The sequence below is a fragment of the Monodelphis domestica genome, chromosome 7 (genome assembly GCF_027887165.1).
Source record: "Monodelphis domestica isolate mMonDom1 chromosome 7, mMonDom1.pri, whole genome shotgun sequence".
In the NCBI taxonomy this organism is placed as follows: Eukaryota; Metazoa; Chordata; class Mammalia; order Didelphimorphia; family Didelphidae; genus Monodelphis; species Monodelphis domestica.
The window spans coordinates 142,882,209-142,905,171 of NC_077233.1; the positions used below are offsets into that span (position 1 = coordinate 142,882,209).

Genomic DNA, 22,963 nt, shown 5'->3' on the forward strand with positions numbered 1-22,963 from the left:
AAGTTGCTTACCTCTCCGTGTGGGGGAAGAAGGGATAAAGAAGAGGAGCTCCAAAGCCTGTCTGGTTCTGGTTCATAAAGCTGTTTCTGGCATGAAGGGCCGGTGGCACCCAGCGAACAGAGATCTGCCCAGGGAAGGGAACTGGGTGATGATGGGGGTTCCAAGGAGCTTGCCTCAGGTGCCATCTAGAAAGCATCACTGTTGAAGAATCATTCTATTTATATATTTGCAGACACAATATTCTTCGACATCAGGAATACAAAAACAATCTCCAAGACTTTGCAGACAGGGAAAGGAGGTACCCCAATATTTATTAGTTGAGTTAATCTCTCTAGACCTCAGTATTTTCACTGTAAAATGAAGAGCTTGGACTAGATAACTAAAACCCTTCTAATGATGTCCTAGCCCTGGTCTCTGGTTCAGAACTGTTGATATATATACTCTACATGCTATAAAAGAATACAACTAGGTAGTAGAGTGGACAGAGTGCCAGGCCTGGAGTCAGGAAGTCCCAAATTCAAATCTAGCCTCAGACACTTACTAGCTGAATGACCTTGACCAAAGTTGCTTAATTTCTGTTTGCCTCAGTTTCCTCAGCTGTAAATTGGGGATCGCAGTAGCATCTATCTTACAGAGTTGTAAGCACCAAATGAGAGAATATTTGTAAAGCTCTTATTGCAGTGTCTGGAACATAGTAGATGCTATATGCTAGCTATTGTTATGTAAAAAATAATACCTGCCTTGTCTTCAGCAACTTGAGCTTTTTTAATGATCACAAAATCAAAGAACCTCAGAGTTGGGAAGGAGCTCAGTAACCTTTTGGCCAATTGACACTTAAAATTCCTTTTACCCATACTTGACAAGAGGACTTTCAGATTTGCATGAAGACTTTGGATTAGAAAGGATTCATTATTTTCTCAAAGTAGCCAATTTCTCAAACTCTCTGGTTAGGGAATCTTCCCTTCCATCCAACCTAAAATCACCTCTTTGCCCTTCTAATGGTTACTCCTAGTTCTGCCCTCTGGGGCCAGGCACTGCAAGTCTAATCCCTCTCCCACAAAAGAGCCCTTCAAATATCTAAAGATAAATATTAGGTTCCCTGCCCTAAATCTCTCCTCCAGGCTCAGCACCCCTCCATGTTTTTTTCCCCAGCTAATTCTCTTTTAGCCTGGTTCCTATCCACTTCCTTTGCTCCCTCAGCATGCTGCCATCCCAATCCCACTTTGGATTCTAGCCTTTCTAGAATGAGGCACTCAGTATACTGCAGATGTCCAGACAGTAGAAATGCTCTCCCTTTGCTCTGAACACCAGCCTTTTAGTCATGTGATGATTGCTGCTTCTTCTCACTACCAACTCCTATGAAGCCTCCATGCCACTAAGAACCCCGGGTCCTCTTCACAGGAATCCCTTTCTGGACATTTTAAATATCTAGATGAAGGAAGGCGCTCTCTGGGCTGTGACACTACAAAACCTCTTAATGCAGCATTCAGCAACAACCACCAAACGTGCTCTATGTAAGGTGCTGTGTCTAAAGCACATTTACAGCAGGACTGCCCACCAAGCCTGCCGTCCTTAGGAGCATCTGATATTACCGGATGGGGCAATGGGCACTGCAATAAGAGTAGCAAGCGAGGAGACTCTGGGGCTGCTCTGAGCTGTAAAAGGCGCTTTTATGCGGAAAAGAAGCCATCCTTAAAGTCAGAAGGGATGTGGGTATGACACCAGCAGTGACACATATTAGCAGGGGAACCTTGAGAGCAATCTCTTCACTTTGCTAAGAACAATCTCATTTCTCTTCTTTACATGTGTTATGTTGTTTGAGCTTCAGAGCAACAGGATGGGGATCACGTGTGGCCCTCAGCGGCATCCACCTTGTGAAGAAGTGCTGTTCGTATCCTGTTTTACAGATGAGGAAACTGAGGGAGAGAGGCCCAGTGTCACACAGTTCATAAATGCCCGAAGCAGGATCTGAATTCAGTTCTTCTAACTGCAGCACTGAGCCTTGTTTCCCTCATCTCCAAAACTGGGATCATCTTCTCTTGACCACTTGCTTAACCAATAGATAGTGTGTTAGAGATTCACTTATAAGCATTAAAAAACATTCCAGGAAACGAATTGTAATTATTAAGAAAGTGCTAGCTATTTGTTCATAATCGTGATAAATGTACTTCAGTGTAAAACAATATTAATAGTAAATGCATGGTGTTAACATAGTCATATTCACACTGATCTTTAAATGTAAAAGAATAAAAATAAACAAATAGTCTTAGCTTGTGTACATCAGAAAAGTAGATGTCTTTTTCTTACAAAATTAAAGGGTAGAGATATTCCCATTGTTTGAACTTTCTCAGGCTTTAGATCTGGGACCAGCGGGTGCTGAGGGTTGTTGGCACGTGGTGCAAGGCTCATTTTGGGCAGGAGAAGTGAAGTCACGAGGTTAGATGAATCAGTCCTACAAATGCCTTCTTTTTAAAAGCTCAGTGGGAAGCCAAGTCCTCCTGTGTACCTCATTACTTGCAGTTTCCCACTAATTTCCCACTGATCCCATGGCTCAGCTCTGATCATCTTTGGGGAATTATAATAGTTTAGACACATACAGGCTGGACCCTTTGCTTCCTTAATTAAGCAAGTCATTAAATGGGCACTAACCTTAAAACATGCTTAATCTTCATTTCTCCAACAAGAACAGAATCACAGGATTTAGAATATCACCCTAAAGGCGAGAGTTGGAGGCCTATTTGAGAGTGTGAAGGTTGGCTATGAATTTGAACTTGGCATCCCTGTGCTACAGATGATCATGAAAAAGGAAATAGGGGATTTCTTTTTTTTTTACTAAGACGAGAAGAGCCTAATTAAGCATGGACTGATGTGCACCTACCTCCTCCATAACCTAATTTCTATCCCAGGAAGAACTTGTTCCACTTACCCAGAGATTTCACAAGGAAATAGACCAAATATCAGGACAGAGAGGTTCTTCATATTCTCCAGGATACTATTTCTTACCAACTTGGCATTTCAGCATCATTAACCCATATTGTACAGCAGCAAGAAGTTGTCATACAGTAAACCGATGCTGAGATTTCTAACTCAAAAGTTCACTTCATCTGAACTTCCAGTAATACATGAGTATTGTGGGTAGTTAGTTACATTTCATTACATATCCTGCAAGGAATGGATTTATTTCAAATTTTTAACAGGTCAAAACTCCTTCATTGCTGTATCTTTCCTAATAGAGTAATGAGATGCAGAAATCTTTGTGATATTTATTAAACCCTAACACATGTGGAGGACTCACTCTGGCAGGCATCTTCTGTAGATTGTTTTCCACTAACCATGTGGCCTCAACAAGTCACTTATTCTGGGCCTCAGTTTTCTCCTTTTTAAGGAAATTCATACACGTATATCGTGTTAAGGTCAAAATGGGTATGTGATTTATACATAAAAGGTGATATCATAAGCAAAGTAGGAGAACATGGAAAAAATTGCCTGCCAGATCTATGGATAAGGGAAGAATTTATGACCAAACATAAAATCAAGAGGATATAAAACAGGATATAAAATTGATAATTTTGCTACACAAAATTAAAAAGATTTTGCACAAACAAAATTAATTCTAATTTGCAGCCAAAATTAGAAGGAAGGCAAGTAATTTTGGGTGGAAATTTTACAACCAGTTTCTCTGATAAAGATCTCATTACTCAAATATATGGGAACTAAAGTTGGATTTATAAAAATAAGTCATTCCCCAACTGCTAATGGTTAAAGGACACAAACAGACAGTTTTCAGAAAAACAAATCAAAACCGTCAATAGTCATGAAAAAATGCTCTGAATTACTACTAATTAGAGAAATGCCAATTAAAGCAACTCTGAGGTACTACTTAACACTTATCAGTTGGCTAACATGAAGAAAAAGAAAATGACAAATGTTAGATAAGTTGTAGAAAAATAAGAATGCTGATGCACTCTTGGTGGAGCTGTAAACTGGTCCGCCCTTCTGGAATGCAATTGAGAGCCATTCCCCATACTTAGAGCAACTGTTATGACTATGACTAAGGCACGGGGAGAGTGGGTTTAGCCTCATGATTCCCACGCAAGCAAGATTCTTCATGCACCTAAACTCTTCTCCATGCCCTTCTGACTCTTAATAGATGAATAGAATATTTTCTAGGACTTAGTTGTTGCTAGCAGGCAGGAAAGAACATTGTGCTCAGAGACAGAACAACTGTGTGCTAAATCCCTTCTTAGCCATAGCTCTAAGTGAATCACCTAACCTCTCTGACTCACTTTCCTCATCTGTAAAACAGGTATAATATTTCACTCCCTACTTCGCAAGGTCATCGTAAGGAAAATGCTTTGTAAACCTTAAAGCGATATTAAAAAGTCAGTTATTGTGCATCATATTTAGTGTCTACATGTACAAGGGCTCCCCTAAGAACTCTCTATGATCACACTAAAAATTCATCCACAAAACAGCATGCCATATGGTGGGCCTTATGCTGGCTACTGTAGGTAACACAGAAAACTCATAGAATAATCTCTGCCCTCAGGATACTTGCCATCTAATGTAGAAAATAAGATACATCCACAATAATCTACAACATTTCTAAACCACTTTTTCCTTTACAAAACTTTCCTCACAAATCTAGGAGGTGGGAAGTATGTTTTATTATCCCATTTTACAGTTTAGGAAACTGAGGTACATAAAAGCTAAATATTGTAGATTTGGCCTCAGATATCATGTTGGAGTAAAAATCCTCTCCAAAGCATCCTTGACAAGTGGTCATTCAGCTGCCACTTAAATACTTTCCTTGACAGAGAACTTGCTACCACCAAAGACATCCCATTTTATTCTTGAATACTTCTAATTTTTATGAAATTTTTCTTTATGTTGTGCTACAGTCTGCCTCTCTACAGAGAATTCCCAACCTTAGGCCTTAGTTTTTTCCTTTGGAGTTAGCAAAATAAATCTATTCCTGCTTTTGTCGTGTCCTCCCTCCAGTCCCCTAACCTAAGCTATCTCTTCTCTATGCTGAACATTCCAGTTCCTCCAACAGATCCTCACAGGGCATGGTTTCAGATTCTCTCATTATCCTGGTCACCATCCAGTGAGTGCACTCCAGCCTGTCAGTGCCCTTCCTAAAACATCATACTTGGGCCTAAACAGGATTCTTCAGGACAGAGAGCAAGTGATCGATAATCTCCCTCTTTCTGAATACTAAAGCAGGATGTCATTTTTGACTTCTGTATCACACCCTTCACAGTTATAGAACTTTCCTTCCGCTGATGATATTGATAACTTAACCACACTTTTCCTTCCCATGCTTCATTTTTTCATTTGTTTTATTCTTAATTTAATTCAAAAAGAGAATATTTCCGTATACAAAGTAGAAAAGAAAATGGATTAAGTGTGAAATCATGAATATTACATACAGCTTGTTTTTCTTCTTGATTCATATAATAAATTCAACATGTTACTGTCGAAGCTGTCTTGCTTGTCTGTTTCCCTCTAAATTCAATTATGTTCCCTCCTAGTCATCTTTTAATATGATTCAAATTTTTTTCTTCTTTTTTTGGCAACATTATCAATAACCATCCCCCGTACCAAATCTCAGTATCCAAACAAAAATTAAAAGGGGAGAATAGAAAACTTGTAACAAGTAAGCATAGACAAAACAAGTCCACATATCTACCATGTCCAAAATACTTATTCTTCCTGCACCTTGGGTCCATCATCTCTCAGTCAGGAGGTGTGTAGCATGCTTCATAATCAGTTGTCTAGAGTTGTGGTCAGTCATTGAAGTATTCAATTTATACTTGAGGTGTAAGACATTTATCTTCCCTGCTGAACTCTTTGTTTCAGCCAACTACAGAACAGAATGGAGAAGATTCAGCTGCATAGGGTAATAGTAGAGAAAAGGTTTGAATAAATGAGCATCAGAGATGAAAGAGCCAGAAGACCTGGTTGGTACCAACTGTTTGTGTTGGTAAGAAAAGGAAGCTAAAGTTTGAAGCATAGGTTAAGACCACGTTAGGGAGAGCTTTGGATTCCAGAAAAAGGAATTTGAAATTGGTCTTCCTGGCAGTGAAGAACCATAGTAAAGTCATCTGAAAGGATACATGAAAAAAGCCAGTTTGGAGGACATGCAATCATGCAGATATGTGTGAAGAGAGAGATTAAGCTTTTATAGCACATCCTCATCTTAGGTGACAATCCAAAGCTCAGCTACTATATCTTTTCAAGGCTCTCCGAGTAACCCTCAGAGGCTGGAGGGATTGTCTTTCTACTACTCTACAACTCATGAGCTATGCATTTCCTGCTTTGATGATCAACTGAAAATCAATTTAGTCAACCAAATTAAAGTAGCTTAACTGCTACAAAATATTCCATATGGGCCAGGTCAATAACAGATTCTCCCATCAGTACATAGAAAGACCAGGAGAAGGTGGGCTAAAACTTAGTGAGGACATGAGAGTAGCTTAGCTCACCGTTCCTGAAATTCCTTTTCTCCATTTTCAAAATTCATGGTCTCTTTTCTGAACTCTGAAAGCTGTGATTCTGCACCCAGTCTTTCCTTGGCTCCTAGAGCAGACTGTGCCAGGAGCCATGGCTATCTCAGGGAGGACAATACTGGAATTTTGAGGGGAAGATGGGTAATGTAAAATCCTCCAGATCTTTTGAAGCTTGGAGTCTTCTCCAGCCAGGTAGAGAGGGGAAAGAAACTAAAGCTCAAAATAACGTGCTCTCTTCTTCCTCCAAGTGATTCCTGAGGTTTAACTGAAACTCTCTCATCTGCCATTTGCTCGCCAGAATGACAGTCTGTGCCAGATGCTCAAATAACTTAGTCTTCTGTTTTATAGGTAACCCACAGGGCATCCATGACTAAATTTCCTCAGCCAGTCTGAACTCTCCGGACCAACTCACTCCATTCTTTCTTAATCTAAAGTGTTTGCTTGTTGGGTTGATGGATCATTTTATAAAGGCATTTCTGCATGTTATCTTGTCCACCAGCTGGGCTTGGAATTGGAAGACCTAAATTCAGAGCTGGCCTTGGACATTTGCAACCAGCTGTATGACTTTGGGCAAATATCTAACCTTTATTTGTCTCAATTTCCTCAACTACAAAATGGCTATAATAAAGAACACCAACCTCCAGGGTTGTTGTGAAGATTAAATGAGATACTATTTAGTGTGTGGTCTGTAGTAGGCACTATGTAAATGTTTATTGTCCTTTGACTGATTTGATTGATCTATTCAATCCACCCTACCCTTTCAATTACATAGAGTTTTTTTTTTTTTCAACTAGGTCATCAAATCTTTGAAAGAACATTTGATCTCAACTGGGTTATTGTTCTTTTTTTTTAATCCTTACCTTCTGTCTTAGAATCACTACCATGTATTGGTTCCAAGGCAGAAGAACATTAAGGGCTAAGCAATGGGGTTAAGTGACTTGTCCAGGATCACATAGCTAGGAAGCATCTGAGGCTAGCTTTGAACCCAGGACCTCCTGTCCATAGGCCTGGCTCTCAATTCACTGAGCCACCTAACTGCTACATAGTTTTCTTTTTTTTTAAGTTTTCTTATTGTTTTTCTTATATTTAATCATAATTATTTATCAATACTTATAGCAATGGAGCCTTCCTTATAACCATGAAAGATAGTTAAGCAAATACATGTAAAACAATGACCATTCTTGAACACGATATATATATAACATTCTGCCCCTGTAGAACCCCCACTCTTTGCCAATAAGAAAAATGCATGTTTCATTACCTGCCCTATGTGACCAACCATAGTCATAATAATTATTCAGAGTTTGACTTCCTTCGTGTGATTTTTTATTTATTGATATCATCGCATATATCCCTCTCAGTGTCAGTTCATGTTTCTTCTTTCCATGTTTCCCTGAATTCCTCATATTTGTTATTTCTTATCCCATGGTAAAATTCTATTATATTTACATACCACTTCCCACTAGGCTATTTTTCCTGAAATCTTTAAAACATGTATTATTTGGTTTGGCCTCATTGCCTAATTTGTTTAAAACCCGTATCTTTAGTCTCAGAATCAGGACTATATTGGTTCCAAAGCAGAAAAGAGGGAAGGGTTAGACAAGGGAGGTTAAGTGATTTGCCCAGGATCACACAGCTAGGAAGTGTATGAAGACAGATTTAAAACCAGGTCCTCCCATCTCTAGGCCTGGCTTTCAATTCATTGAACCACTTAGCTGCCCCAACCCTTTGCTGAATTTTTGAGGAAAATGATAACTTGGGGAAAATTAGGTAACAGACTAGCAATATTCATGCTGATTTGGGCTAACAACTTAAAAAGTAGAGGCCCAGAAGCTATTCCTTGTTTGTGGAATATGTCAATAAGAGAACCACATTGTTTGCAATCTGATAATTGGAAAATAAATTAGCCTTGAAAGAGTTGGAGGTAATAACTACAGTAACTGAGCACATTTCCATAGAATTTTAGTTTCTATAAGTACTTTCCACATAAAATACAATTATATTCATTTTACAGAAGATGAAGACTCAGGGAAGTGAAGTATTTTGCTCAAAGTCACACTACCAGTAAATGGAGAAACCAAAACTTGAACCCGTGTCTGTAGATTTCCATTCCAGTGTTTTTGGTTCAGTGTTTTCTCTACTACCCCAAATGGAAACTCATTTCTTCTTCTTTTATTTTCAGGTTGTTTGGTTCGAAGATTGGTGAACATCTCTTTAGGTGTCCTGGTTGCCTACCTGAGCATTCCTGTGGTTATGAATTTACTTAATTCCAACCAAGTTATGAATAGTTCATTCAATCCTCTCAGAATAGTCAACACTTACGGGGCATTTGGAAGGTATGATTCTCTTAAAGGGTGTCTTTCATCCATATTTATCTTTTGATTCTGGTTTTTTCTGATTATTCTTTTCTTTCTTTCCTTCCATTCTTTTCTATCCATTTTCTTTCTTTTTTTCCTTTAAACCTTAGCTTTCTTAGAATCAATATTAAGTATCAGCAAGGCAGAAGAACAGTAAGGGCTAGGCAGTTGGGGTTAAGTGATTTGCCCAGAGCCACACAGCTAGGAAGTATCTCAGGTCATATTTGAACCCAGGACCTCCCATCTCTTGGCCTTAATATCTACTGAGCCCCTTAATTCCCCCTTTTCCATCTGTTTTCCAAGAACTATTCAAGGAATCCACCTTTCTGAGTGCCCACAATGGGGTAGATACCTGGGAATGGTCTATGGATCTCTCAGTATGACAGGTTTTTTTTTCCACTAATTCAGAGTCTAGCTCATCTCACATAATAGATACATCCTGAGGCATGAAGAGTCTAAGTGGCTTAACTGGAGTTTTCTAGCAGAAGCAGAATCTGAACTCACAACTTCCTAACTCCAAGTCCAGAACTCTATCCAGCTATACTATGATGGCTCTATTAAAAAAAAGTAACTTATACAATTGAAAATGTAAAGGACCTAACTAGAAGCCTACATACGTAGCTATACTCAAATGTTTTAGGCCATGGGGTAGTGACTAAAAGACTAGAACTTGTGAGAAATTTCTTTCTAACCTCTTACAGATTTCAGCAACATAGACCAATCAAGGATCTGGTGTCCACGTGGTACTCTCTGGACATCTCAGGGGAAAATATGTAGGGTTAAATGAAGATATGTGGCATTGCTGAAATATAGTAGAAAGAACATTAGCTTTAGAGTGACTTGGATTCAAATCTGGACCCATAAGACCACTAAATTCTTATCAGCCATGGAAAATTCTGTGCTTAAACAAATAATTGCATTCAAGAACAGAGGTTTGATCATTTGTTATAAATCCTCTTTTTTTGAAGACCTGCAAAGAGAATGCATCTCCTAACCCCATACCACCCTCAAATATCTATAAGCCTGCATTCTTCCAAGAGAAACAGAGATGAGAAATATGGAAATGCTCGTATAATCAGTGCTGCTCTCTTCCTTACTTGGATCCCCATAACTCTAAATGTACTTTCAGAATATTATAATAATAATAATGGCAATAATTAGTGATTCCCTAAAAGCCTCTATTTCAAAGGGGAAATCAGGGAGAATTGCTATGACTTGGTTTGGCAACTTGCTGGCCCTGTAAGGAGCTGAAGCCAAGGTACTTGTGACTTGCACTAATCCACCCAGCTTTATGATTTACTTATGATTCTGAATCTAGAGGCACGCTGTCTTGGGCTTAGGCGAAAATCCATTAACATCCTCGAATGCCAGGGGGCACCTTAGAGGTCACCTATTCTTTAGTCCTAGATACACCCAGAATTCAAAGGAGAGACAGTCCTAAGAAAGGAGCCTGTAACTAACCACCTGCCTCAGATCCCTGTCACAGATGCACAAAGAGTAATGAGCAATAGTGAATTATATATCCTAGTAGATAAAGAAGCAAAATTTACCTCATACATATTACTAAGACATTATTTTGGCTCTGGAGGACATCTAATTCAGCAGAAATAGGGGAGTCAAAAGCTGGCTTGTGGGAGGAGCTGGCAAAATAGCATGGTTTATTAAGAAAATATACCCATGTAAAGAAATCTAAGAAGCATGGCATAGAATATCTAGATAAACAGAGGCAGATAAGGAACAGCCTTGTCACTGAGGTATACGACAGACTATCTAGACAGAGAAAATAAATAAGGAAATATTTCAGAAGCAGTTGATAAGCCTGGCACAGAGATATGATAGAATGTGTTGGGTAGAAGAAGGAGGAATGAGGTTTCAATGATCCAGATATCTCATAGATTCCTGCCCACACACACACACACACACATACAGCAGAACAGCTAATAATTTCTTGACTTGCCTTAATGATAACTACCGCTTTTAAAAATTACAGGACCCCCAAAGGGAAAATTCTAGCCTGAATATGATTTTATTTTATTTTTCTAAACCCTTACCTTCTGTCTTAGAATCCATACTATATATTGGTTCCAAGGCAGAAGAGTGGTCAGGGCTAGGCAATGGGGGTTAAGTGACTTGCCCAGGGTCACACAGCTGTGAAGTGTCTGAGGTCAGATTTGAACCTAGAACCTCCCATCTCTAGGCCTAACTCTCACTCCACTGAGCTATCCAGCTAAGCTCTAGGATATGATTTTAACTAACAAAGAAGATGTGGTTTCCAAGGTAGAAAAAAAGATGGAAAGGAACCTTGGCAAGAAATAACCATTCCATCTTAGAATATATGATAGAGACATGAAGGAAAACATAGTTAAGCATGTATCCTAGATTTTTTTAATGATTATTATCTCAGTTTATTTTCTTTTTTAATGGGTCAGTGTAACTAAGTTGGGTAGAAAAATTGGAGAGAATCAAAGATCACATTGCTCAGAGTGGATGAGACAATAATTAACAATGGACAAAAGGTATTATTTTATTTTATTTTGTTTGTTTTCTCTGAAAAAGAGAGTGACTTTTGGACTTGAAAGGGCAGAACAAAACTATCTAATGGGGAATTGATAACCAAAATACATAAAGAAATGATAGTAAAAAAACAGTACCTAGCTACCCTTGATGAGTGAGAGTTCTACAGCCCACATAATCATATTAGCATACTAAAGAAAATAGCAGTGTGATGGCTGGGCCAATATCAGTCATCTTTAAAAGTTTGTAGAAAACAGCAAAGGTACCAAAGGGTTGGATGAAAGAAAATGTTATCTAGATCGCCCCCAAAATGAAAAAGGATTGACTCTGAAAACTATAAGATCCATAAGTTTGTCTTTCATTAGTGGCGAAATTCTAGAATGCTTTGATATTAAGGCAACAGTTGATGGACATCTACAAAAGGAAGCAGTGATCACAAAAAGCCAGCATACTGTCACCAAAGACAAGTCAGGTCAGGTCATTTTTATTTGGCTTTTGCTTTAAAAAGAGTTCCTAGACGGGTAAATCAAAAAAGGGATGTAGATATCGTTTCCCTAGATGTCGGCAAAAGATTTGATAATGTCTCATTCTATTCTTGTGGAAAAGAGGAAGAGGTGCACAGTACTAGGGGATACCATATAGTTAGGTGGTTTGGAGCTGGCTGAATAGGCAGGCTCAAGGTAATGAGCTGTAGTGAAGAGAACTAAACTTGTAATCATAGGACATGAATTTAAATTCTGCTACTGAAGGTAATTCTAGAGAGAGAGCATTAAAGAAATCAGGAAAGGCTTCGTATAGAAAATGGAGTCTGAGGTACATGTTAATGGAAGAGACTCTTAAGTTACAGGTAAGGTGGGAGTGAATTCAAGGCATGTACGATGGTCGCTGCAAAGACAGAGAGATAAAAGATGGATTATCCTGTTTGAGGGCCGAAAGAAGGCCAGTTTGGCTGGATGGCAGAATGAGCAAACGGAAATAATATTCAAGGAGGCTGGGAAGAGTGGTTGAACCCATATTGGAAAGTACTTTAAGATATTTATATATTTTGCATATTAAAAGACTTACATCATGTGTTTGTAATCCCACCTGAGGCCAACCAATAAAAAGAATTCTGGCTCATTCTGAATATCCAAAGATGTGAAAACTGAAATTTAGAAGGCATGGAAGGCATGGTAGGAGAAATTGTTGTCTCTTGTGTACACTAACCATTGGGCTACTCATCAGGGATCATAATTCAGACAAGGGTATAATTCAGTCATGCAGTCGCTTATTCATTCATTCATTTGATAAAGACTTCTTATGTGTGAAATGCAAATTTTGTAAATGTGTTTGCTGAAAGTGACTATTATAGGATGAGGTGATCAAAAGGCTCTATCTCTCCATCAAGCAAGTCCTCTTCCATTACTGGAAGTGTTGAGTTGCTAAACAAAAGGAAAATGGAGAAAGGATGACAAGATGGAAAAAATATATTTTTTGTTTAGTCATTTTTCAGTCTTGTCTGGTTCTTTGTGATCTGTTTGGAATTTCCTTCTCTAATTCCTTTTACAGATGAGGAAACAGAGGCAAGCAGGGATAAGTGACTCACTCAAAATCACACAGCTATTAAGTGTCTGAGGTCAGATTTGAACTCAAGAGGATGAGTCTTCCTGACTCCAGCCCTGGCACTCTATCCACTGTGCCACCCACCAGCTTCCCCGAGAAAAGATGCATATAAATCCCAAATAACTGTGTGTGTGTGTGTGTGTGTGTGTGTGTTCTAAATTCTAGTCTGTTACTTTAATTGCATGCATCAAGGTATCTAATTTTGTCACTCAAGCCATGTCTGCAAATAAGTATCCAGTGGCCCTTTTCCAGTGGTCTCCAACCCAGATTTCCCCCTACTCTTTCCCATGGACTCTCTGCTCCAAGCAAACTGGAATCCTTGCCATCTCCCAGACCCCTTGCCCCAAACTCTGTATGTTTCCGTTCAAGGTCTACGTCAAATTCCACCTGTACCATAAAACATTCCCAGATCCCACCAGGCAAAAGCAATTTGTCTTTCCTCAAACTTCAGATAATACACTGAACCCTGTACACTCTTTATCCTATTCTAGGCTACAATTAAATTATACAACGATTTCTTGTTATATTATATATTTGTTTCCTATTTCCCTTGCAGGCAGGGGACCACATCTGATTTATCTTTATAGCTCCCCAGCACTTAGTACACCGTTGCAAACAGAAGGCAGTTACTAAGTGTACAATGAATACCTGACATGCAAGTCACATGCACGGGTGGAACATGTGTGTTTGCCGTGCGGCATCCTGAGAACATAGATGGGGCCTACTGAGGGGCTTGTCTTCTGACCCGCTCTGTAACTTCCAATTAGGTGCAATGGTTTTGTTTTTCCTTTCTGCTTTCCTTGGCACAGCCCTCCCTCCTCCTCTCCTAACAACCCCTTATGACTTCTACTCCCACCTCCAACTGCTGCTGAGCAATGGCTTTGTAAGACCCATTTCTCAGCCAGAATGGTGCCATGCTTGGATGCCTTCAGACAGCTGTTAATGGGGCCCCGTGAGTCAGCTATTAATGGGTGTTCTTTAAGCGCTGTGTCTGGGATTTTCTCAGCTGACTGGAGGCCAGACACTAGAACAGACAACCAGTCAGTAACTGTGTGTGTGTGTGTGTGTGTGTGTGTGTGTGTGGCCTTCATTATACCACAATAGAACTACACCCCGTTGGTTCAAAGACAGAAAGAATAAGAAATGAGGGGGAACCTTCCAGCCTTCCATCCTGCTGATGGGGCCACTGTTCTGCTCTGCTTGTCTCAGTTACAATGGGGCAACCATCGAGTGTTTCTTGTGTACCTGCTATGGACTAAATGCATTCCTGGCACCTACTAGGCACACCATTTTGTTTTTCATATAGACGGTGTAACTTGCAAAAGAGTCCTGATGCCGAGGGACACCCCCAGGACCAAGACGGTCTGGTTACCATAGTAACTACCTGCCCCAGTGTGGAGAATTCTAGAGGTTGTTCCCCTCAGCAGTACCATATAGGAAAGATAGCGAGAAGTCAGTGATGCAAATATTTACAAGGCCTTTCCTTTATAATAACTTGGCTGTGGGGATTATTTACCCCCATTTTAAATATGGGAAAACTGAGTCTTAGGTTGGGTGACTTGCCCATGGTCACAAATCTTATAAGGGTCAGAGTGAGAATTTGAACCCAGAACCCTGAACTCTCATTCCAGTATTCTTCCTACCTACACTGTGCTGCCTTTTGATAGAGATAGCATCCCAATTTGTAACTATAAAGAATCAGAAACAATCTTAATGCCCAAATGCTGTCAAATATCTGAAAAAAGTAACTTCTGTTGCCTCTGGTAGAGGCTGAGACGTTGTCCCTTTCCCGTGGAGGCGGAAGCAGCAGTGACTGGAGCCGAGGGATCCTGTCCAGCCGCGACCTCGTGGAGCTTCCCCAGGCTCGCTCTGGATGCAGCATTGGGCTCATGGAGCAGAGGTTCCGGGCCTGTCTTGGGAAAGCTGTCCAAATTCCCAAAGCCTTCCTTTCCCCTGGCACAGAATGGGTGAACGTGATTCTCCCTTGGTCACAGGGTGGGGGCTGCGCTCAGAGTTCCCTTTTAAGTAAGACCAGAAGAGCATTACTGATAAAAATGGGGTGGCGGCCTTTGGACCGCTTGCCTTTGCCCCTTACCTCACTGCCCGACCTGAAACAAGTCCCTCCCCCACCCTGAGCCTCGGCGTCCTCCCCTGGGAAATGGAAGGCGCTCGTTCCGCTACTGCCTGCTCCCGGGGTCCTCACGAGGGAAGTGCTTTATAGACTAGCCCGCAGAGAAGAGAGAGCCGTGAGGCAAATGTCTCGGGAAGGTAGGGCTCCCGCAAAGGGGGCCGAGGGGCACGGAGCCCTAGGGGGTACCGCGCTGGGACTGGAGCTCCGAACCCGGAGGCGAGGAGAGCCCAGCGGCCCACGCCTCCGGATGCCCCCGTATGGCGCCACTCCCAGGGGCCCCCTGGCGGTCTGGTGGCTCTCTGTAGGTAGTTCAAGAAAAAAGCGAGCGGCGGCGAGGATGAATGAATATTCCTGGTCCAGCCATTGGGCTGGCGCCATTGGGCTTGCTGGAGATCCCCGTGTGGAGATGGAAGGTAGCTCAGGATGATAACAGGGGCGTTTGCCTTGGATCAGAGGCCGAGTAAAAAGGAGAAGGGAACAGGAAAAGAGCACTAGACAGCACGCGTAGCTATGAATTCGAATCCTGGCCCACATTGAAATGCGTATAATACAAGAAAACAGGCTGAACCTCAATGACCGGTTCGGTTCGCTTTGGGGAAGGGAGAGAAAATGGAATAACTGAGGACACCAGTCCAAAGGACAGTGAGCTGCCGAGGCCCAGTCTAGCAAGATGCCAAGACCCTGCGCTCTGCCAAAAAGCCTTTCTCCAAAGCCAAAGGAAGCTTCCTGAGAAAAGCCAAGGGACTCGAGCCCCCCAGCGGTAGCGAAAGGAATCGCTGCCTTGCGGCCTGCCCTAACTTTCTGCTCTCTTTCCCCCAGCATCACCAAAGAGAGGACTGAGGTCATCATCCAGGGCACTTCCAGCCTCTTGGCCAATGACTCGAGTGCAGTGTGGGAGGAGTACGAGTTCAAATGTAAGCCGGGCGACCTGAAGCGGAGGCCGTGCCTGATCTCTCCGTACCACTACCGGCTGGATTGGCTCATGTGGTTCGCTGCTTTCCAGGTAAGGTGTGGCAGGCAAAAGCAGTGGGTTATCCCGAAGAACGAATCCAGTGACACATAAAAGACCCTTTAGTCTTCCCAGCATGAGTGAATGAAAAAAATGTATTGAGCACCTACTAGGTGACTTTCTTGGGACACCAATACAAACGCAAGATAGACCCTGTCGTCAGGGAGCTTATAATCTTGTAGGGGAAACACAGCTTATTGCAGGAATGGCAGACAAAGGAGATAGGCTTTGATTTGGGAAGTCACAGCAATAATAGTCATAGGGAAGTTGATGGATATGTCCTTTCTGGTCGCAATGATAATACTGGTTTGGTTATCATTCCAGAGCTAGAAAATGGGTGAGCAGGAGAGGGGAAGTGTGCCAAAAGACGTGGGGAGGAAGACGTGCATGACCACAAGGCCAATGGTACAAGGATAAGAACACTGGACCTGGAGTCAGGAAGACCTGGATTCAAATCCATTTTCACATACTTACTAGTTGTGAGACCCTGGGCAAGTCAATTAACTTCTGTCTGTTCAGTTTCCTCAACTATAAAATGGGTATAATAAAAGCACCAGCCTCCCAAGTTTCTTGTGAGGCCCAAAGAAGGTAATATTTATTTTTTAAAAATGAGTTTAGCATGGTGCACATAAGAAAGGCTTATTACCCTTATTTTCTTCCGTTTCCCAAGGAGGTGGCCAAGTAGATATATCATGAAGTGTGTGACATACTATCAAGACAGCATGTCACGAGATGTCTGTTCTATTGTGATATGTGTCTTCTATCATGACATGAGCAATATGGAAATATGTATTACATGAAGGAATGGGTATAACCTATATCAGACTATTCACCACCTGGGGGTGGGGGTAGAGATGGAGAGAATCTGAATTTTAAAATTTCAAAAATCAATTGTCGAAAATTGTTTCTACGTGTAATTGAAAAAATAACATTTTTAAAAAGACAGCATGGACTTGAAGGCACAAGGTTTCTGGTGATTCAGTGGCTGGAATGGTGTAGGATCAAAGTAGAAGGCAAGAAGATAGCTTTGGTGAAATGTGAAGCAAAAGCGGGAGACGCTTGGCCCTAAATTGAAATTCTCTCCCTTTATTCACACCTGCCATCACCTTAAACTTGAGAAGCAGACAGCCTAGTAGAATTGGATTTTGAGTCAGAAGGCCTGGGGTCAAATTCTATATCTGCTACCTATCACCTCTGTGCCCTTAGGAAAGAAACTTAATTTCTTTCAGCTTCTCTTTTCCTCAATAGTAAAATGATAAGTTTGGACTAGACATCTAAGGGCTTTGAGGTTCTTTGATTCTCTGATCTTCCTTTGCAAAAATAATACCATGACAATAACCAACATTTCTATTACAGTCAAATATATGGTGGAATATGTTTTCTCCTAATTCAGACATTTCTACTTTATCACCTTATTAAAATGCATTAATACACACTTCATAATACTCATACCTCCTATATTAATATACAGGAGGTTTAGTTACAGTTTAAAAACTTGTCATGGAAAATAAAACATAGGTGGTCTAGTTTTATAAGCTAGGAATAGGTCCAGGTTGTTTAGCCCTTCCATTTTTTCTGTTATATATGACCAGGGAGTGCTGTAGTGCAATATCACTGTTTTTATTCCTGAACTTGTATAATATAGTATAATTAATGTAATTAATCTAAAGTAGATTTTTTTTTTTAGCAATAAAGGGCTCTCATGTTGATGTCTATCATTTAGCTATTAGTACTTTTACTGAATATATCAACTTTTTGGGGGTCATATAAAGAGAATTTTTTATCTTCAATAATGCTTTATTTTTTCTCCAATTGCCAGTAAGAATAATTTTTGGCATTTACTTTATAACATTTTGAGTTCCAAATTCTCTTCCTCCCTCTACTCTCCTCCTTCCTCCCTGAGACAGTAAACAATTTGCTATTTGTTATACATGTGCTATCATGTAAAACAAATTTCCTTATTTGTCAAGTTGTGGAAGACAGATTTTTTTTTTAAACCATGAAGAAAACAAAGTGGTATGCTTTAATTTACAATCAGACACCATCAGTTCTTTCTCTGGAAGCAGAGAGCATTTTTCATCGTGAGCCCTTTGGGATTGTCTTGGCTCATTGTGTTGCTGAGAATAGCTAAGTCATTCATAGTTGTTCATCATATATTATTGCTGTTTCTAGGCACAATTTTCTCCTGGTTCTGCTCACTTCACTCTGCATCAGTTCTTGTAAGTCCAGGTTTTTCTTAAAACATTCTGCTCATTTGTTTCTTATAGCATAATAATATTCCACAATAATCATATATCACAACTTGTTCATCCATTCCCCAACTGATGAGTATCCCCTCAGTTCCCAATTTCTTGCTACACAAAAAGACCTCCTGTATTTTTGTACAAAGAGGTCCTTCCCCCTTTTTTTCTTTATTTTTGGAATACAGACCTAGTAATAGTAATTCTAGATCGAAGGATAACGCACGATTTTATAGCCCTTTGGTTATAGTTATACAGAGTTCTCCAGAATGGTTGGATCAGTTCACAACTCTACCCAAAGTGCATTAGTTTCTCAGTTTTCCCACATCCCCTCCAAAATTTGCCATTTACCTTTTCTGTCAGATTAGTCAATATGATAGGTGTAAGGTAGGACCTCAGAGTTGTTTTCATTTGCATTTCTTCAATCAATAGTGAAATCACTATTTTTTCCTATGACTATAAATAACTTTGATTTCTTCATCTGAAAACTGCCTGTTCATATTCTTTGACCATTTATCAGTTGGGGAATGACTTGTATTCTTATAAATTCGATTCAGTTCTCTATATATTTGAGAAATGAAGCCTTTGTCAGAGACACTTAACACAAAAAATTTTCCCCAGTTTTCTTTTTTTCTTGTAGTCTTACAAAATATTTATTTTATTTATAATAAAAATACCCATTTCATACCTTGTAATGTTCTCTAGCTCCTGTTTGGTATAAATTTTTCCCTTATCTATTATATATAACAGGTAAACTATTGCAATGGTCACCTGATTTGCTTATGGTAGCACCCTTTATGCCTAAATCATGTACCCATTTGGATCTTATCTTGGTATACAATGTGAGACAGAGTGTCTATACCTAGTTTCTACTATATTGTTTTCCAGTTTTCTTAGTCAGGACCAGATTGTTTTGATGATTACCTATTTGAAATGTGGTATGACTAAGCCACTTTCCTTTATATTTTCATTAATTCCCTTGATAACCACTTTGAAAAGGATATTATTAAGTTATTAACTTTATTATTAACATTATAATATAATGTTATATAATGTTATAACATAATAATATAACATAACATAATAATTAACATAATTAACAATAATAATGGCAATACACTCATATACCATTTTAAAATTTATAAAGACTTTCTTCATAAAAATTTCAAGAGGCAGTTTGAGAATTATTATTCCCCATTTCACAGATTTGAAAACTAAGTTCAGAGCAGTTAAGCAACTAAGAGTGGCATAGTGGCACATGCTGGTAATCCCTGCTACTGGACAGGCTGAGGCTGGGGGATCGCTTGAGCTAAGGAGTTTTGAGCTACATTTGGACTAATGCCAATCAGATGTCTCTACTAAGTCTTCACCAATGTGAGAGCTTGTGAATAGGGCACCAAGGACATGCAGAGGGATGAACTTGCCTTGCAATTGCATATGACCCACACCATGAAACCTGAAATTGCTCTGAAATGCAGTTGCTTTGGGAGATATAGAGTCCAATTTGTTGGCCTAGTTCATGAGATTTAAATGCAGAAAAACTTAATACAAAGACTCAAGCATTTACGATACTTTGCCTCTGACTTACAATGGAGCCCAAACAAATGCCATAATAAGATTCCCACTGACCCTGCCACATCTAAAGAGACGTCATGAATTTGTGGGACTACTTACAGCACAGCTCTCAAAATTATTTAATGTTTTCTGAATGAATGTCTCACCTCAGCACTAGAGTAGGAGTCAGAGGGTCCAGAAGTAATTCCTACTTCTGCTACTGAACACTGGGCAAGTCTCTTACTCTCCAAAAGTATCCATTTCCTCACCTATAATATAAAAATGTTATTTGTACTCTCAACTAATCAAGGTGATTGTGAGAATTAGAATAGAATATGCATGTGAAAGCTCTGTCAACCTCAAAAGTTAATAGAAATGTAAGCTATAATTGTTATTATCTGACATTCAGAATTCTAAATCTCATAGGCAGAATCAACAGATGGATGAAGACACTTCTGCTCACATTGGGGACCATCTGTCTTAACACTGTCATTTGGAGGATTTTTTTTTAGATGACACGTTATATCACTGTGCATGTGGAGTTAATGATTAAGCCTTTATAATGTCACTTGATAGAGCCAAATTTGGCATTTAAATTCAGTGTCCTAATTTGTGTGAGACCTGACCACTGAGGTGGCATCAACATCTCACAATGCACGCGCGCACACACACACACACACACACACACACACACACACACACACACACACACAGGAAAAGAATAGGTTTTCAAATAAAGATTTTTACAAAAACATTAAGTTTTCCAGCAGTGAACGTGAAACTTTGGATGAATGTTCATACCTAAAGAAAGGATTAACGGATTGACATCAACTTAGAGTGCACTTTCTAAGGGAGTGTCTCAGGGCTCTGTCTTGGGCTCTCCAACAGTTTTAGCAATTACTTGACTAAAATGTCAAAGGCCAGAAGCAGTTGTAGAGATGGCAGGCATATTATTGATAACAGGACTATGACCTCATTAGAATAGAAAGATGAGCCAAGTCTAATACAAACATAATAAGAATTGATGTAAAATTCTATATTTAAGTTTAAAAATCAACTATATAGGTCGAACATGAGGAAGATAAGACTAGAAGCAGTTATGTGTAAAAGGCATGGATTCTAGTGGACTAGAAGTTCAATGAGTCAGTAATGTGAAAGGAGTACTTCCCAAAGACTGCTTTGACCCTGGGCTGCATTTACAGAAGCATAGTGTCCAATGAACAATATTTATCTAATGATCCCACCTGAAACTTTCTTGTAAAATTTTACCTAGATCTCTCCTTAACCTTTGCCATATTCTACTTTGCATGACATCTTTATTTCTGGAATTTTCTATAAATTAGTTGTGGATTTTGCCCAGTATTAGCTTCTGCTCTTTATTTCTTTTAATCTTTTTTACATTGTCTTGCATGTTACAAGTACTTGGTAAATGTTTGTTCAGTTAATCACTAGACAGTTAATCATGTATAGCTGCAGGAGGCAGTCCTATAGCCCTTACTTACAAGTAATGTCTTAAAACTTGCTTCAACTAACTCTATCCATATTTGGATAAGAATGTGTAAGCCAAACAAAAGTGTATCCTAAATACTGCTCTGTACTTACTCTTAAAAAAAAAATTCAACTTTATTTTCAGTTTCAAATCCTCACATTTCCCCAACCCTTTCACATTGAAAAAACAAGAAATACAAATGTCATTACAAATTTGAAATCACACAAAACAAATTTCCTCAGGTACTTACTCTTACTCCCTATGACCACAAGAGTTGTTCTTTGACTGGAACGGAGGAAGTCTGGGTCAAAACTGAGCTTCAGCCACTATAACTAAGAACTCTGAGAATTCTCTAGCCACCCAGCTTCTACACTCAATATTATTGACCTACTAATCTAACAACAGAGAAAGTTCTTGCTGTTTAAAAAATTACATTTGCTGCAATGGACCAAAGCAGAGTGAGCAGCACCAGAAGAACCCTGTACAGGTAACAATATTGTATGATGAACAACTATGAATGGCCTAACTATTCTCAGCAATACAGTAATCCAAGACAGCCCCAAAGACTCACCATAAAAAATACCATCCTTCTCCAAAGAACTGATGGAGTTTGAACGCAGACTGTATTTCACTTTCTTTTTCTTTTTCTTCTTTTTTGTCAAGATCTCTTCCACAAAAATGATTAATATGGAAAAATGTTTTACATGATTACATGTATAAAATCTATATCAGATTACTTACAATCTCAAAGAAGGAAGAAGGATAGAGGGAGAAAATTTGGAACTCAGAATTAGAAACAAATGTTAAAAATTGGGGAAAATAAAATATTATTTTTAAAAAATAATTGTTAACTAAAAATGGGAAGAGAAGTCATATATGACAGAGGGCACTGTGAAGCAATGTTAAGCATGATCATCACTTCTGAGTTTTGATCATCACTTCTGAGTTTTCATCATTGTATATGCTATAGTGATTGTTACAGTAGAGTTAATCAGTAATTATTTAGTAGCAATAAAAAGTTATTGTGTTGAAAACCTATTCATCCTTTACCTATTTTTAATACCCCAGGCTATTTTTTCTCATAAAAACATAAGTAACTAAAGCTTCCATTTGAAATTCTATTTTGTCAAAGTTTTAACCATTCTGAAACATTTATAACCTTGTGCTAGCACATGTAAGAGGAAGTTAACAACTATTTACTCTATTGAATTACATCAGTAGAATTTAAGGTCCAGGATAGTCCCAATGTACTTTGGCCTTGTTAGGCCAAATCTATAATATTATACCAGTGGTGGGAGCATATCCATTAAAGGATGTCCAAGATAGGAAGGTGTGAGATTTAAAATAGTGAAGCCCATAAACTGTAGTGAGTTAAAATGGTGGAAGATATAAATTGTGATAGATATAAGAGAGGGTGAATAAATTTGACCACAGAAAATATGTTTCACTACAGTGTCTTGGGTTTTAAATCAAATATAAGGTGGTCGCCAGGGAAATATTCCCAATTATTCAAATACCCAAATCAACTGGGTTTTATAGAGATTTTAATTAATAC

The 22,963-nt window shown here is 39.3% G+C and overlaps 1 protein-coding gene across 3 annotated transcripts in view; it reads left to right on the forward strand.

Moving 5' to 3' along the window:
* Positions 1-22,963, forward strand: part of LMF1 (lipase maturation factor 1) — a 915,352-nt gene that overhangs the window by 835,714 nt on the left and 56,675 nt on the right. For all 3 annotated transcript variants that reach the window (XM_007499282.3, XM_001373637.4, XM_056805702.1), the window contains exons 8-9: positions 8,695-8,848; positions 15,936-16,119. In XM_007499282.3, coding sequence (XP_007499344.1) covers positions 8,695-8,848; positions 15,936-16,119 — 338 coding nt within the window. The remainder of the gene's footprint in view (positions 1-8,694; positions 8,849-15,935; positions 16,120-22,963) is intronic.